This window comes from Populus trichocarpa, chromosome 5 (assembly GCF_000002775.5).
Source record: "Populus trichocarpa isolate Nisqually-1 chromosome 5, P.trichocarpa_v4.1, whole genome shotgun sequence".
Lineage (NCBI taxonomy): Eukaryota > Viridiplantae > Streptophyta > Magnoliopsida > Malpighiales > Salicaceae > Populus > Populus trichocarpa.
The window spans coordinates 17,855,137-17,871,246 of NC_037289.2; the positions used below are offsets into that span (position 1 = coordinate 17,855,137).

General features: G+C 32.5%; 1 protein-coding gene across 6 annotated transcripts; it reads right to left on the reverse strand.

Moving 5' to 3' along the window:
- Positions 1-4,689: 4,689 nt before the first annotated feature.
- Positions 4,690-16,103, reverse strand: LOC7460934 (biotin--protein ligase 1, chloroplastic). Of its 6 annotated transcripts, XR_008059306.1 has the most exons (11): positions 15,475-15,965; positions 15,328-15,389; positions 15,099-15,247; positions 14,665-14,785; positions 14,332-14,487; positions 9,814-9,859; positions 7,017-7,083; positions 6,644-6,720; positions 5,987-6,124; positions 5,617-5,797; positions 4,690-5,129 (listed from the first exon to the last, which is right to left on the reverse strand). XR_008059306.1 is itself a non-coding variant. In XM_052453193.1 (10 exons), exons 2-10 carry the CDS (start codon positions 15,747-15,749, stop codon positions 6,390-6,392), a joined length of 1,029 nt encoding a protein of 342 aa, XP_052309153.1. In that variant the 5' UTR covers positions 15,750-15,751; positions 15,986-16,103; the 3' UTR covers positions 6,138-6,389. The 6 variants fall into 6 exon arrangements, 4 of the variants coding, with proteins under 4 accessions (XP_002307419.1, XP_052309153.1, XP_052309152.1 ...); XR_008059305.1 differs by having other exon boundaries at positions 4,690-5,797; XM_052453193.1 differs by lacking the exons at positions 4,690-5,129; positions 5,617-5,797; positions 5,987-6,124 and adding exons at positions 6,138-6,465; positions 15,986-16,103 and having other exon boundaries at positions 15,475-15,751.
- Between the last annotated feature and the right edge of the window lie 7 nt (positions 16,104-16,110).

Here is a 16,110-nt window from a genome sequence, read left to right on the forward strand (position 1 = left end):
TTTCATGTTTTGTACGTTCGAGGACAGATTACTGGTAGCAAAACAATTAAAACAAACAAAATGGTTTTCTCTATATAATGAATGTTTTTGTCAGATATTTTGTGTAGTGGATGCATGCATGCGCTGCGGCAAGGAATCTTTGCATAGATTTTTTCAAGCGGATGCTCAGCTTCTTCGTATATTCTTTCTTCTAGCATGGTTGCTGGGTTGAAGACAGTCCATTCGACACCTTTTTCTTCCTTTTCTTCTTCCCTTTCCTTCTTCCTTTTTGTCTTTTCCGTGAATAACACATTGGATGATCAAGGATGAATTAATTATTAGTGAGTATGCTTTATAGTCTATGGATTACTTACGTGATTTATAATCACGTAAAATATTTTATTATTAATAAATATTTATTATTTTTAATATTTATTATTTTTAATATTTATTTATATTTGATTAATGAATATAGAGTAATGATAAAGTTTATTGGACAAAAATACTTTGCAAAGAAAATTATAAAATTGTTATAATTATGAGATTCTTATTGCATTAAAATATTGTTTTTTAAATGTTCTTAGTCAATATTCTATTAAGACTAGACATTAATTAGAGTTATTAAAACCGATAAATATTATGTTTATTTCTTTATAAAAGAAAGCAATTGCTCTTGTGAGCCGAGATATTAGGGATACTTGAAACTAATATGCATGTGCTTGTTAGATGACATTTACACTAAACTGGCCAGCAAGAGGATTTCATATGGAGAGATCATTTATGTCTATGAAAAGGCTCACGTGATAGTTGTGTAAGTGATTCTTATACTAGACATCACTAAGTTATCTTATACAGGGAGTGTTATGCTTTGATCTGACTATACACTGTCTTAATCAAGGGTAACAAATGAACATATATTGAGTATAATATAAACTATATGAATGTATTTGAGTAATCAAAAGAGGATTCATAACCCTAGGTGAATAAGGAAAAATATCTCATTTGTTCTTAAATAGTATTGATTATGAAATCATTAGCTAATGTGAAATGAGATTTAAAAAGAATTTCAAACATTATTCTAAGAATTAATGACTATAATGTTGAGAACAAAACATACAAATTTCATGCTATAATATCTAAATCAAGATATTTTTGATGAAATTATAATAATTACACTAAGTAACTAGTCATTGAAAGGTTAAGTCAAACAACTTATGACTTTTTTAATATTTGTGGGATCATGATAAGTTGCTAGATATTGTACTTGATCTTCAAATATAAATCAATCAATTATTGAATTGATAATAAATTAAATAATTTTATTTTATTTTATTTAGAATTATGATCAACTTCGATCCAAAAAATCATCCTAATTAGTGACTTCATTGATGATCTTTATACGTTTCTTTTTCACTTTGTACATGACATATTCATAGCAAAAAAAAAGAAGAAGAAGCATAAAACAATATGTATAAAGAAAAACCAATCAAATCAGTAACTTTATAATTTGATCTCAATATATTTTTTCTTTTTATTCTTACTTGGTATAGAAAAAAAATAAAAAATGAAGGAAAATCACAGAAGATCATACATTCCAATGCAACATCTAAGTTCCTAAAGTAAGGCTATAAAGAACATCCATGGTATACATATGCTAATTAACAACAAAAATTGAAGTGTAGCTAAAAATCTTAAATCTTCCATGAAAAAAACCTTGGCCAACAATTACATCCTTTGAACATTTTGGTTTAAGTCGATTATTAATTTATAATGATATTTTTTTTCTTCAATTATTTTTTTGTTGGTGTTGCCACTAATTAAGAACTTGATTTGTGCTTGTTGTGGTTATTTATTTGAAGGCATTATAATTATTGTGCAGTGGATAAAAAATAGGTTCCTATTACATCTCTATTATATTGCTTATATACTAGTAAACAATCTTAAACAAAACTAGAAAAATAATAAACAAGTTCTAATCCAAATAGAAAATAGAATCCCAATACAACAAATAAAATAAAGAAAATCATGAACAATAATTATGGTCTTTATTTGAAAACCTTCCTGACCTCTTATGATAATAAAACTTTAACACTATATAAAAAGTATAACTTTCAAAATCTTCTATCAAAATTTCATCCTAATATAATGGTCAGTTTAAAAGTTATTTTTATTCGACTAGATTCTAAAACTCTTCAAAACCTAATTTATTTAAATTAAGGAAATAATACAATAAAAATAATTATAAAAAAATAATGAAGAAAGTGCCCTACGTTGGTCCCCTCTACTTGCAAAAAACTCGCCCTTAGGTTAATTGTCATAAATTGAACTCGACTATGCCAAAAAAAATAGATAATTCAAATGTAACATTGTCATAAATTTATGCATAAGGTAGCGTGCTTCAAATATTTTAAATCTAATTTTAACAAATATATATTTATGTAAACTTTTTGAATCTATACAAAACTCCTTGAGACCTAAAAAATCAAGATCACATCACATGAAATCATTTTTTGAGATGATGAGAACTTTAGTTGACGTGTTTGATTATCCCCAACAACAAATTCTTGACCACCAGTTGAATTGATGATTTTAGAATATTGATCCAACATAGATACATTTGGTTTAGACAACACATTCACACTTAATTCCTCTTTGATCCAAAACCAAACTAATCGAGTTGACCTGAAGTTATTGGTTTGACCATGAACTAACCCTAAAACTTTGGTTTAACTTAAAAACAAAACCAAAACAAAGTGAATATGCAAAAACAGACTCAACTACAAAAAACATGAAAAACATAAAATTCCTTGACAAAAACATATCAAACACAAAAAAATAAATACGATGAATGTTCTTCGCGAACCTAGAAAACTTAACTCTCATCACATACCAAATATAACAAAACTAAGGGCATAAAGAGATTATAAATCATGCAAGGATCAATAATATGACACCTATTCACTTTGATTATTACTAAATCATTACAAATTGACCAGGAAAGGTTTCAATTTGAAACCAAAACCTTAAGATTAAAACCATGAAATACATGTTATTAAGGCAAAAGAAATATAGATTATTGGCTAAGGGTGTCATGCGAAGTGACTAATACAAAGAAATGAACCAAAATTGATCCAAATCATGTAGGCAAGAACATTGCCCCAAAAAATATAGAAGCCTTAGAAAAAACCCAGAAATGACCTCAACCCAGAAACAAAACTAGAACTCAGAAAAAACAACCTAAACCTAGCAACCAAGGCTTTGACTTGTTCCTATTATTGCTTTAAAAAACATTTTTAACCCTTCACACTAAAATATATCATCCAAATTTCTAATTCTACGCCATACAAAACTTTATAATATATTTATCTTGTTCTCAATGGCTATAGCTTCAATGAAAAATTAGTTAAACATATTATGAGAATATGCAAACTCACATGATGATTTTTGTTAACACAGAAAAGAAGAAGAAACACACATAAAAAAGAAGAAGATTTGGCTCACACGGTAGTCAAAAACATGGTTTAGTTTTAGCCCATGTTTAATATTGTGTTCCGAACGAAGGTTAGATAAAATTTGAAATTTTTTTATGTTTTTAAATTGTTTTAATGTACTGTTATTAAAAATAATTTTTAAAAATAAAAAAAATATTATTTTGATATTTTTCCAAGTAAAAATACTTTAAAAAACAATTATTATCATATTCACAAATATCTGAGAGATAGAAACTCACTATCCTATAATCATAACAACAACTAAAAAAAAAAAGCAAACGGGAAAATGCAAATGTACAAGGAATGTGAATAAAGCATAACGCGTCCAAGAATATACCATTACCACCCTTCAATTTAATTTTTTATTAGAGAAACGGAGAATACTCCCCATTCAACTACTACAAGAAAGACGGTATCACCCAATACAACAGCGTATTATAACCCGGATTTGAGTAGATTTATATTCGACCGCATCTACTTTTGAGCAGCTGGTGCCATCTCTTTTGAGTTTTGACCGATCTTCTTCGTTATTCGCTAGAGATTAATTATTCGTCACCAGAGTCAAGCATATCTTTGGATGCCGGCAAGCACTAAAATTTTATCGGAATTCTTCACAATGTTTTTTTTAAAAAATTGTGGAATCAAAGAAAGCATGGACCAGAGCCCCCGGTGCCCGTGAGCGCACTACGCTCACCAGCCTAATTTTTGGGCACGTGTGCTGGGCTAGAGCACGCTGTCAGCCCCCGGACCTCATTTTTGGGCGGGGACTTGACACTCGAGGAAGGTGTACGAAAATCTTCATCTGCCTGTTATTTCTCCATCCCATAAATGAGTTCGATGATTTTAATATAAGACAGTTGTGTTGCTGCAGTTATTTTAGAAATGATGTTGAATGTTAATTTTTTTTAAAAAATTTTAAAATAAAAAAAATTATTTTAATGTATTTTTAAGTAAAAAATATAATCGCTATTACAATCTCAAACAAATCCAATTACTCTCTAATCTCGCACCCTAAAACAAAAGAATTAAAAGATATAAATACTCTTTAAATAAATCACATAGATAAAGGGATCTAAAGCTATGTCTTTGAGGGTAAAATTGCTAGATTAAACTCAAGAGGGAGTTTTACAATATTCATTGTCTTGGTCAGATTTTTAAACTCTTATGGCTTTTGTAATTCTATAATAGCTCAACCTATCGCTGAAATTTACTAAAAAAATTACGAGAGGCAATTATATTGCTTCTTCTTACCACACGAATATTATTAATATAATTTAGATAAAAATGAACGTGCCAAAAGAGAATGAAAACTCGTGCAGGATCTATCACTTTCACGTTGATGGCCTGTAGACAAGAAAATCTTAATTGCACCAAAGGAGGGCAGAAGCACGACACGCTAGCAAAACATAAAAGCTACAACGCACTACTAAACGCCGAGCTGCTGCTGTTTTGAAGAACTCTACTTGCGGATGAGAAGGGAACTCGAGCAATTTCTATACCACTCCAACTTGCAGCATCTTTTTTCCTTATTCCACGTGCTAACCTCTTTTTATTTGATTCTATCTCTCACTCACCAGGTCCACCATGCCTGCTGGTCATGTGATTGTGCATTTGACCGATCCTATTCCTTTTTTTTCCACTCGAAACACAATGACCTCCCTGTACATTTTCACAAATGCCCCCTTCACACTTCTTTATGCAAGAGAGAGTGTGAGTGAAATCTAAACAATGGAATATGGAACTCAGGATATCAATTCTGAGCCAAGGGATTTTGTAGATGATTGGCGAATCCTGCTCTTGGAATTATAAATAACTAGCCTTGAGTTACTAGGACCTAGATTCTTGACCTTGAATTATATAAAAATATTAATTCATTTACCCTTAAGATTTGAAAGAACTTTATCTTTACTAGCTCTTTTGCAGCCTTTTGAACAAGACTAAACCTCAATATAATTCCATTGTAATGAAGACAATGTCTGCCAAATGGTCCCCATAAAGGGTTACGGCCACCCCAATAATATATATATCAGGTTAGACCATCTTGTTCCATGCAGAAGCTAGTGTTTATGAGGGTGAAGGGTCGTTTTCTTTTCCTTCTAAAACAAAATGCATAGAGAGAAAAGGGGAGAGGAAGAGAGAAATTCACCTCGATCATAGGTCGTACCAGTGTCTGAGTCTCAGACTGCATTAACAGTCGAGGTATCTATTCTCCAGTGATGAGCCACAGACCAAATCAATTATGGAGTTGTTCATTCGTATCATTCCACAGATGGCACAGAAGTGTCCAGGTTTCTAAGAAATGATTGATTATTGCTATACATCTCGACCTGCTCTCCGCAAAGCAACAAAAACGATTTAAAATTAAATATTTGGTGAAGGAATATGACCTAATCAATAAGTAAGGAATTGCATCTCCAGGGGAAAAAAGAACTAAAGAAAGACCTGTATAAGTTTTACCAAAATCTCAATTAAACAAAGCAACTTCAAGATAAATATGGGCAGAGTACTTTAATTACATGAAAGTACGAAATACAGTTCATAAAACATCTTCAGCTACGCTGCCGTTCCAACATGACTTTTGCCTCTGGTGGAAGGTGCCAGGGAATCTTCTTTATTCAATTTTTCTTCTAACTAGTCCTTTGAAGAAGTCAAAACTGTAGCCAATGAGAAAAATATAAAAAAAATATTGCGATTACTTACATTACGAGGATAATGAGGCAAGTTCTCTGTATGGAACCAAATCATCTGAAATGTAAAACTACATGATACCAAACCTAGCATATTTTAGTCAAAGCAGGGAAGATGATAGCAGATAGCAACAATCAGAAGCAGATCGTTTCCAACTGTTTTTTATTTGATGACCAGAAAGATTCAGAAACATGGAAAGTTGTCGCTGGCCCATTCAAATTTGCAACCAAGTCAAGGACTCAAGACATCTGGGTCGAGAAAAACATAATGGCCACTCTGACGCACATGGATCCATGGAAAACTTGTACTCCAAGAGAATAGGATAGATCAATACATTAATGATGCACTATGCTTTTGTTGAATAAGTACTACTCATGCACAACTGAGCACCACACAAACCCATTCATTCTCTTCGAATTCAACTTCAAAAAAGTGTAGATTTTAATAAACAAGAATATATATTTTGGAAGGTAACACCAATCTACCTATTGCCATCAGGATGAAGTTCACACATTTGATTGTCTTCACCAATAGCTAGCAAATAACCAGAAGGTGTCAAGCCCTGCAAATAAAAGAATTAGCTAAACACTTTAGAACACGTCACTTCAGGTTCTAGCACAAGCAGCATGGCACTTCCTCTTATTTAGCACCTGTTGCTAAAGGTCTATCATATCAAGGGGCTTAAGGAACTAAAATTTGCATCATCAATGAAACTGAAATTATAAAATCAGATTGTGGAATTTTCAGTTAGCAATATGTAGCGGGATAAAACTCTCCACAGGTTTACTAGGAGCAAAATGTGAATTCAAATCAGAAGGTAGCTCGTTATCTAGGAAATCAACCTTAGCAAGGTCATACCTGAATGGTGACCACGTTCTCCACTACTTGGTTCTCATTCTTCTCCTGGATGATAACTCTCTGCCCACTGCATGAACATCTAAAAATAAATCATAGCTATACACGCAAAAGATGACAAATGCATCGCAGATCATGATAAGTGAATCCAAGAGTTCAGTACTGGATAAAGAACATAACCAAGGTTCCAAGATACCACATATAGCCTCCGAAGTTCCAATAATAAAAGCATATGGATAAATATTTGAAAATTTGTAATTCAATACTAGGGAAAGGTGTGCCCAGAAAACAATATCTAAAACATGCTTGTCTGAATGATATAAACAAGTCCGATCAGCTGTCTTATAGGCAATAGCATAGAAAGTTGAGCAGTTGTCTAGTTATGAGGACTTTTTAAAGCGAAGCGAACATCAATTTGGTGATCCATAAGCAGTAATATAAACAAAACAAGAATCAGTATTCAACAAGTGAAAAGCATGTGCAAGCAGTGTCTATATATATATATATATACATGGGCGAAGCCAAGAATTTTTTCTATTCTGAGCTATGATATAAGTACATATAAATTATTTTTTAAGATCAATCATTTAAATATATAAATTTACTAGGTTAACAATAAAGTTTTAATTCAAATACATAACACAAAATATATAAAAAATAAAATTTAAAGTACATAAAATTCAAAATAAAAATAAATTATACTATCAAAGTTGCACCCTTCGATGTTTTGTAGAATATAATTCATCTATGATCGAATCCGAATCAATATCTTCAACAAGCTCTCGTTCAATGTAAATCATCAAAGAATCTGCTAAGAACTCCTCTTTCATTTTATTGCGAAACACAATTTTAACATGTTCCACTGTCTTATTATTGTATCTAGAATTTAATTCTTCCAACTGAAAATCTATTGTTGAGTTAAATATATTATAATGATAACGCTGGTAAACTGTCACTGAACCTTGTTGTTGATATGAATGACCTGTAGGTTTTTTATACGAAGCATTCATATGTGGTATGTCAATCTCATATTTTGTGCAAACAGATTGCACATTTGCAAGAAGAAGATCAAATCCGACATCTCTCAAAGTTCGAAGCAATGCTTTAGTAGTTGATACAAGATGCATTGCATTTAAGATGTTAAGAGATTTTTGCTGCAAAACTCGACAAAGTAAATCAGTAATCCCCATTATTTTATGCATCAAATATAAGATGAATATAAATTCAAAAGATTTCATCACAATCAAACAACCACCAGCTTCTCCACGTATAGAGTTAGAAGATCCTTCTTGAACCATATTTTCAACCACAGTAATAGTTGCACCATACATATCTATTAAGCTGCAAATAGAATCAAAATGAGAGCTCTAGTGAGTAGTTCCATTTCGATGTAAATTACCGATTTGATTAGCCACTCTACCAGTCTCACATTCTCCGGTAGAAACTATATGTGCAATTTCTATAGCCTGAGTATAATGTAACTTGGTATGACATTTCAGAGAAACACTAATAAGATTGATAATGGTTGTTAATTTTGAGAAAAAATAACCTGGGATGATTAATTAATATAAGTGTGTATGCCCTACAAAACACAATTGATCGCAATTATTATTTTTTTTAACCCAAATTGTTCATGTTTCGACACTCTTTAGTGATATATAGTTAGTTTATTTTTGGGTTTCAAAAATATTTTTTTAAAAAAATAAATTTGTTTTTTTCTTCAAATTAATTTTTTTTGGTTTTTTCAGATCGTTTTGATGTGCTGATATCAAAACTGATTTTTAAAAATAAAAAAAATATTATTTTGATAAATTTCCAAGTAAAAAATACTTTAAAAAACAACCGCTACCACAAACACAAATACCCCTAATAAAACAAAACATATTTTACAATTAATTACTTACAAAAACAATTATTTTCCACCGGTTGCAATTATATTACTGTGTCTTTACTTTTGTCTGTACTCCTCTCCTTTGTATAATTTTGTGTTTAGAAAGCCTCACAAATCATAAAGGTTCAATTGTTCAAACGTGTGCTCCTTTTTTTTTTTATTGGGCAAAACATTATTAATTTATTACCTAGGCTACAGCACACCTGAGCCTTGTACAAGGCTCCACCCTTGTATATATATATATAAAAGAATTGGGAATTGACATGCTTGTCAGAATATTGAGTTGGACATTAGAAAACAATTGACTGAAATGATTTGTGGAAATCAAGTTACACTCATAAGCTGAAGGCATCCAAAGGGAATTGATAATATGAGCAGCTGAAACAAGGATATGCCTGAGAAGCTAGCTAATGACCCATTGATTTGAACAACATATCATCCTAGATGAAGCAAAGTGTGTGAAACAATATTCTTTCATGTATGGAACTAGAAGGTTTATGTTTTTCTTTGGTTTTTAATTTCAATCAAATTTTTTTTAGGTTTGCCAAGCACCATGCTCGGTTGTGAGAAATTCATAACGACAGCAATTTAAAATTTCAACGGACCTCGATACTTTTCATGGCTACAGAACATGAACATGATCGATCTCCTTTGTTATGCATCTTGAAGATTATCTACTTCATAAATTGTTTGGACATAAACTTTCAAAAGGAGTGATGAAATGATAAACCAATAAACCATCTTTGATTTGAATGGACATCAACCTTAACCAATTATAAACATTACCAGTGCCCTTTACATTAGAAAAGTAAACAAGCACACACAGAAAAGGAAAGCAATAACACAACAACAGAGTTGCAAAGAGGAAATCATGTGAAATACTGGAGAGTATTGAAAAGTACATCTCACCTGTGCAGCCATGTTTTATAGTAAAGCTCCTCAAGAGTTTGAAATCCTGGATGCCATGCAAAAAAAAAAAAATCAGAGAGAGAGAGAGAGAGAGAGCCGAATGTGGCATCATTCATCATCATTATTATTACTACTACATGTAATATGGTTAGTGTGGAAATCAGTCTCAAAATCAGTTAGGATCTTAGAGAAATCTTAGTATATATGGTTTAGGAAAGAGAATCTGGTATTAACTATCCAGATTCTCTAGATTATTGCTTTCTAGTTTAGTGTAGGATACTTTCCTATCTAGTATTTATTTCTTGTTTTGAGGGTTAGTAGGTTAGCTTCTCTTCCCTATTTATTGTACAAACATACTGCTAGTAAGATCAAGAAAAGAGAAAGACTTCTCTCAAAATTCTTCAGTTAGTTTGGAAATAAAAATGATATTATCAATAGAAACAAATTGCTATTTGTAAAGAAATTTCTGATGCAGCTATCATACAAGAAAAGGAAATGACATTATTACAATTTAACACAGCCTTTGGTGAAAAGGAAGAAACCAGCTAAACTATTGAGAAAAATATGATTTAATAACATTGAATATCAATAATTCTTTAACTATTTTGAAAAATAAATTAGATAACCATTTATATTAGTTCTAGACTTAAATCCTCATAGGAAAAGGAATCCTTATTGATAGTTATATGGTTAATATAGAATCCAACTAGCATTGGGATTTCTAAACTAAATAAAAAAAGAAAAATAACAAGAAAAATAAAAAAATTTATAAAAAAGCAACTTCCGGACCTAATTTGAGCATGAAAACGATCTCAACTAGTTATAACTTGTTGACTTTCTAACTCTTGTAGGTGATTACATTGAGTCAGCCTTCGAAATTCAGCATTATATTTATGGATACATTTATTTCATTGCAAACAGTACTGATATCATTGAAATAAATAATGATTATAATCCATAGGAAGGAACTTGTCTTGCATCCATGATCTAACAAATGCCCTGCCCTCTCTTTTGCTTATATCCATTTGTAGTTTCCATAAAAAAAAAGCTCCACATTTCAACTTGTATGTGGTCAATTTCACTATCATCTCCTCTGAGGTATTCATGCATTCCTTAAGCCTGTCGCATTTAGCAATCTAGTCAAAGAATTTTTCTATGTCCATATCTACATTGAAGCTAGGGAGGGTTCATTCGTCTCATGCTAATGTTTAGCAGGCCTATGCCTATCGTAATAGGCAAAACCCATGCAACCTCAATCAATCTTGTCCTCTTCAAATTCCTCCAAATAGATAGGTTGTCCATGTAAGATTGGAGGAACAACTTTGGGATTTGATCCACTCTTAGATCAGTCTTTGGGCACGCCCCTTCTTTCAACACCATCCTTGTTTATGCCTTCCCCTTTCAGTTGATCTAACTGCTCAGCTATGTCTACTACTAAACGTTCTAATCAATCAAATCTTTGCAATAAGATTCTATATGGTGCCTCTTGAGTCCTCACAACGCTTCTATGGCTTCAACTCCTTTATTTACATTGCAAGGTAGGATGATGTTGTCAATGTCTCTATCCATCCAGCAAGCTAACCTGCTCTGATATTAATTGACACAACATGTTTAGCAAAAAGGAAGAAACCAGGGTTTTACAAACCCTAAAATTGTAGCTAAACATCTAATTTAATGACTCTAAATGTTAATAATTCTTAATTGTTATGAAAAATAACTAGACAACTCTATTTATACTACTCCTAGACCATATCCTATTCCTTATAGGAAAATGAACCCTTATGCCCACTATAGAATCTAATTGGCATTAGAATTCCTAAACTAAATAAGAAAAGTAAAATAACAAGGACAATTAAAAAAAATATGAAACAATTCCAGATCTAATTTGGACATGTAAACGATCTCAATTGATTGTAAGAAGAACGTGCTTGCAAAATTTCAGCTTGATCCAATGATCAAATTGAAAATCATATTGTTTTTGCTAACAAGCTCCTTTAACTTGTCCGGACTTTTTCTTAGGTCTGGACTTGTTGATATGGTCATGATTGTACTTGTTGGATGTTCAACATCACAATTAGGGCAATCCTAACTTGTAACAAGTCATTGGACTTTATGTTATTGAGAACCAACCGAACAAAAACCTTAACCTCATAAGGTATCTTACCCTAGCAAGAGACAAATGAGTAGAGTTTGGAGATTAAAAAAAAATCCAATCAAATCTTCATTTTTTTGGCTTTCAAACTTCACAATTCACATCAATAAAACCATATAAATCTTCATCCATTGTTTTACCATTCTAAAATTCCCTAAGAGTGCGATTCAAGCATAACTACATGAAGTATTTAGTTAAGAGTTAAAATATGCCTTCCTTAAGTGATCGGAAAGTATCAAATCAACACCTTTCAGTCTATTTTAGATAACTAATAAGAGCTAGTCATTGAAATGCTTTATTGATTCTGAATGAAGTCAATTCTAGTTGGCGCTTTACTAGACTAGGAGACGACAAACAAATATCTGGAAGAAATTTGAAGCAAGCCCCTAAACACCACAATACGTAAGTTAAGAAGAGCTCAAAACAGCACAAACCATGTATAGGACCCTCAAATAGAATCCATTCATCTCATGCTAACGTTTAGCGGGCCTTTGCCTATTGTAATAGGCAAAACCCTTGTAACCTCCATCAATCTCGTCCACTTCAAATTCTTCCAAATAGATAGGTTATCTACAAAAGATTGTAAGAACAACTTCGGGGTTTGGTCTACTTGAGCTAAGTCTCTAGGCACGTTCCTCCTTTCACCACGATCCTGTTTATACCTTGCCCTAGTAGCTAATCTAACTGCTCAACTATGTCTGCTACTGAACATTCCAACCAATCAAATCTTTGTAATAAGATTCTATAAGGTGCCTCTTGAGTCCTCACAACGCTTCAGATGGCTTCAACTCCTTGATCTTCATTGCAGGGTAGGGTGATGTTGCTAATGTCTCCATCCATTAAACAAGCTAATTGACGCAACATGTTTATTTAAAATGAAGAAACTAAGGTTTCACAAACCCTAAAATTGCAAATAAACATCTGATTTAATAACTTTGAATGTTAATAATTCTTAATTGTTATGAAAAATAACTAGACAACCTTATTTATACTAGTTCTAGACCATATCCTATTCCTTGTAGGAAAACGAATCCTTATTGAAAGTTATATGCCTAATATAGAATCTAACTACTATTAGAATTCCTAAACTAAATAAGAAAAGTAAAATAACAAGGAAAAAAAATATTCTAAAACAACAATTTTTGGACCTATTTTGGACATGTAAACGATATCAATTGGTTGTATGAAGAACGCGCTCGCAAAATTTCAGCTTGATTTAATGGTTGAATTAAAAATTATGTTATTTCCGCCAACAAGCTCCTTTAACTTGTCCGGACTTCTTTTTAGGTCTGGACTTGGTAATCTGATCATGAATGTAGCTGTTAGACGTTCCACATCACAATTAAAGCAATCCTAACTTGTAACAAGTCATTGCACTTTATGTTATTGAGAACCATCCCAACAAAAACCTTAACCTCATAGGGTATCTTGCCCTAGCAAGAGATAAATGAGTAGAAGATTAAAATAAAAATCCAATCAAATCTTCACTTTTTTGCTTGCAAACTTCACAATTCACATCAATAAAACCATAAAATCTCAATCCATTGTCTTACCATTCTAAAATTTCCTAAGAGTTGATTCAGGCAGAACTACAAGAAGTATTTGGTTGAGAGTTAAAATATGCCTTCCTTAACTGATTGGAAAGTATCAAATCAGCATCTTTCAGTCTATCTTAGATAACTTAATAAGAGCTCGCTTATTGAAATGCTTCATGGATTCTGAATGAAGTCAATTCCAGCTGTTGCTTTACTAGACTAGGAGATAGCAAACCAATACCTGGAAGAAATATGAAGCAAACTCCTAAACGCCACAATATGTATGTCAACAAGAACTCAAAATGGCACAAACCATGCACACTAGCCTGCTAGCATCCAAGAGGAAGAACCCCAAAAAGTTTAACAACGAGCTAATATTGTAAAGTATTCCACAAATGCAATGGAAGAAGGAAAGGGATGAAGCCTAGCTATAAATAAATCTCAAACAATTATATGAGCTTCAGTAATGAAGTTCATTCTCCTCAAAAGTTGGACCAACAGGTATTGAAATTTCCATGATAGCCACTTTTTATTTCATCCTATATTGAATAACCTTTAAGTTTCAGCCACCTCGGTGTTATTTCTCTTCCTTTTATGATGTCAAGTGGCAAGCAAATAATAAGAATAACCATCCATAGCCATATATGCCTTTTACCCTTTTTTGGAAATAAACTCAGTTAATTGCCATGATGATGATATTTTTGACTTTCGACGTAATAAAACCAAAGAAGGCTAGCATGTTTGGATGGAAATTCTACAGGATGATTGATAAGTGAAATGGCATATTTGATGCTGGAAATGCCTTTTTAATAATTTAAAGAATTTACTCACCTCCATTTATGAAAAGATCATAAAGTTTTTCAAACTTATTTAGAAAGGCCGCAACAATATCTTCTCTTCTTAATGCGCATGCAGCCCCAGCCAACTCTCTCAAGACCGCATTCAAGCATGTTGTTGGTTTCTCATTATCGACATTCAAGCCTATACCTGCAATATTGGAATGCTAGTTTGCTCGTATCATAAATACAAATTTAGAACCAACCTTCTGTATAATTTGGATTACAGAGAATGGGTGCTAAAGAATAAACAAAGTAGCCAGTTAGCTATGTGTAAGTGTGAAAATCAGAAACCATTCGCAAATCACAGAAGAAGAATCATTTTTACCGGCACTGATATTGAACTTCTTTGATCTGTATGTTGAGGTGCAGAGAATGCCTCCAACTTTAACACCATTTAAATAAAGATCATTTGGCCATTTTATTCTAACGTCAATATGTGGTAAGCCCTGAAATAAATCATGTACCCCCAAAATGCGTGAATCGACGTCTAAACCTCAAACTCACATACTTGCTGACTGAAAATTTGCAATAAGAAAATCATGTATAGAATTAATGGGTAAAGCAGCCTAGAGTCATCGTTCAATCAGACACTGTCAGGTGTCATTCCTTAAAAACTTGTGTTTTTCACACACCATCTTATGTTATCTGGTTAAAGAAAAAATCACCAAGGAAGCGATATTCAGATATCAAATAAGAAATGAAAAGGTTATAACTAGGTAATGGCTGGCAACGCACTTCAATTAAAAAACAAAAACTAACATTTTTGTCACAAAGATCCTTAATTGCCTCTGTAACAGCAAGAGACACTACGTATTGCAACAAAGGCACAACTTGCCCATCCTCCATTTGAATGGTAAATGAAAACATCAAGCAACCTGCTGGGGATTCCCACACATTCTTCGATCGGCCTGCACAGTCAAACAAAATAACATACATACAGATATATTCGACTTTTCTAAACTCACAGCATGACATTCTTATCACAAACCTCGCCCTTTATATTGAACATCAGCAATGCAAACAGTACCAATTGGAAGCTCGCCAAAATTGCTGCCAGAAAAAAATAAAATTAAAACATAACAATAATAATTAAACAGCACACGAAAATCGCAAGATTAAATTTGGAGATGCTTACTTGGAAACAAGATCATGAGTTGAAGGCAATAGCGGAGACCAAATGAGTAATCTACCGAATAAATTAGTTGAGAGAGAATTCATAAACCGTGAAAGAGAGAAAGATTCTTCATTTTGCTGCGGCTCATCAAGAATCTCCGAGTGCGAAAGAGTAGAGATTTCCACATTATCCGGCAGTTTAAGAGTGTTATTGTTCATCAATGATTTAGCAATTTCATTCTCTGCAGATGATTTTCCACATAGTAACAGCTTACAAGGCGTACTACTGCTATCCATTGCTGAACCAAAACAACAGCAACAACAAAGAAATCATATTTTAAGCGTTTCCGGTTGTCAAGCAAGGTAAAAATATTTGACACCTATCTGTAGAGGCTGCAACTGATCGATAGAGAGGGAGAGAAAGAGAGTGAATGCGTGTTTTTTATTTTATTTTTTTGGCTAGTTTCACTTTCAACTCATTAAAAAATAAATAATTCAACTCATTAAAAAAAAAAAAAACCTCTCTACTGAACTGTGTTCAAAGGGAGGGTAGTCAGCGGAGAAAACAACACATGCTACTGGCACAGGAGGAGTTAAAGTTTGTTGTCACTGAAGTTTTGAAGCCGTTGGATTATCCAAGGGACACGTCATTCGCCGT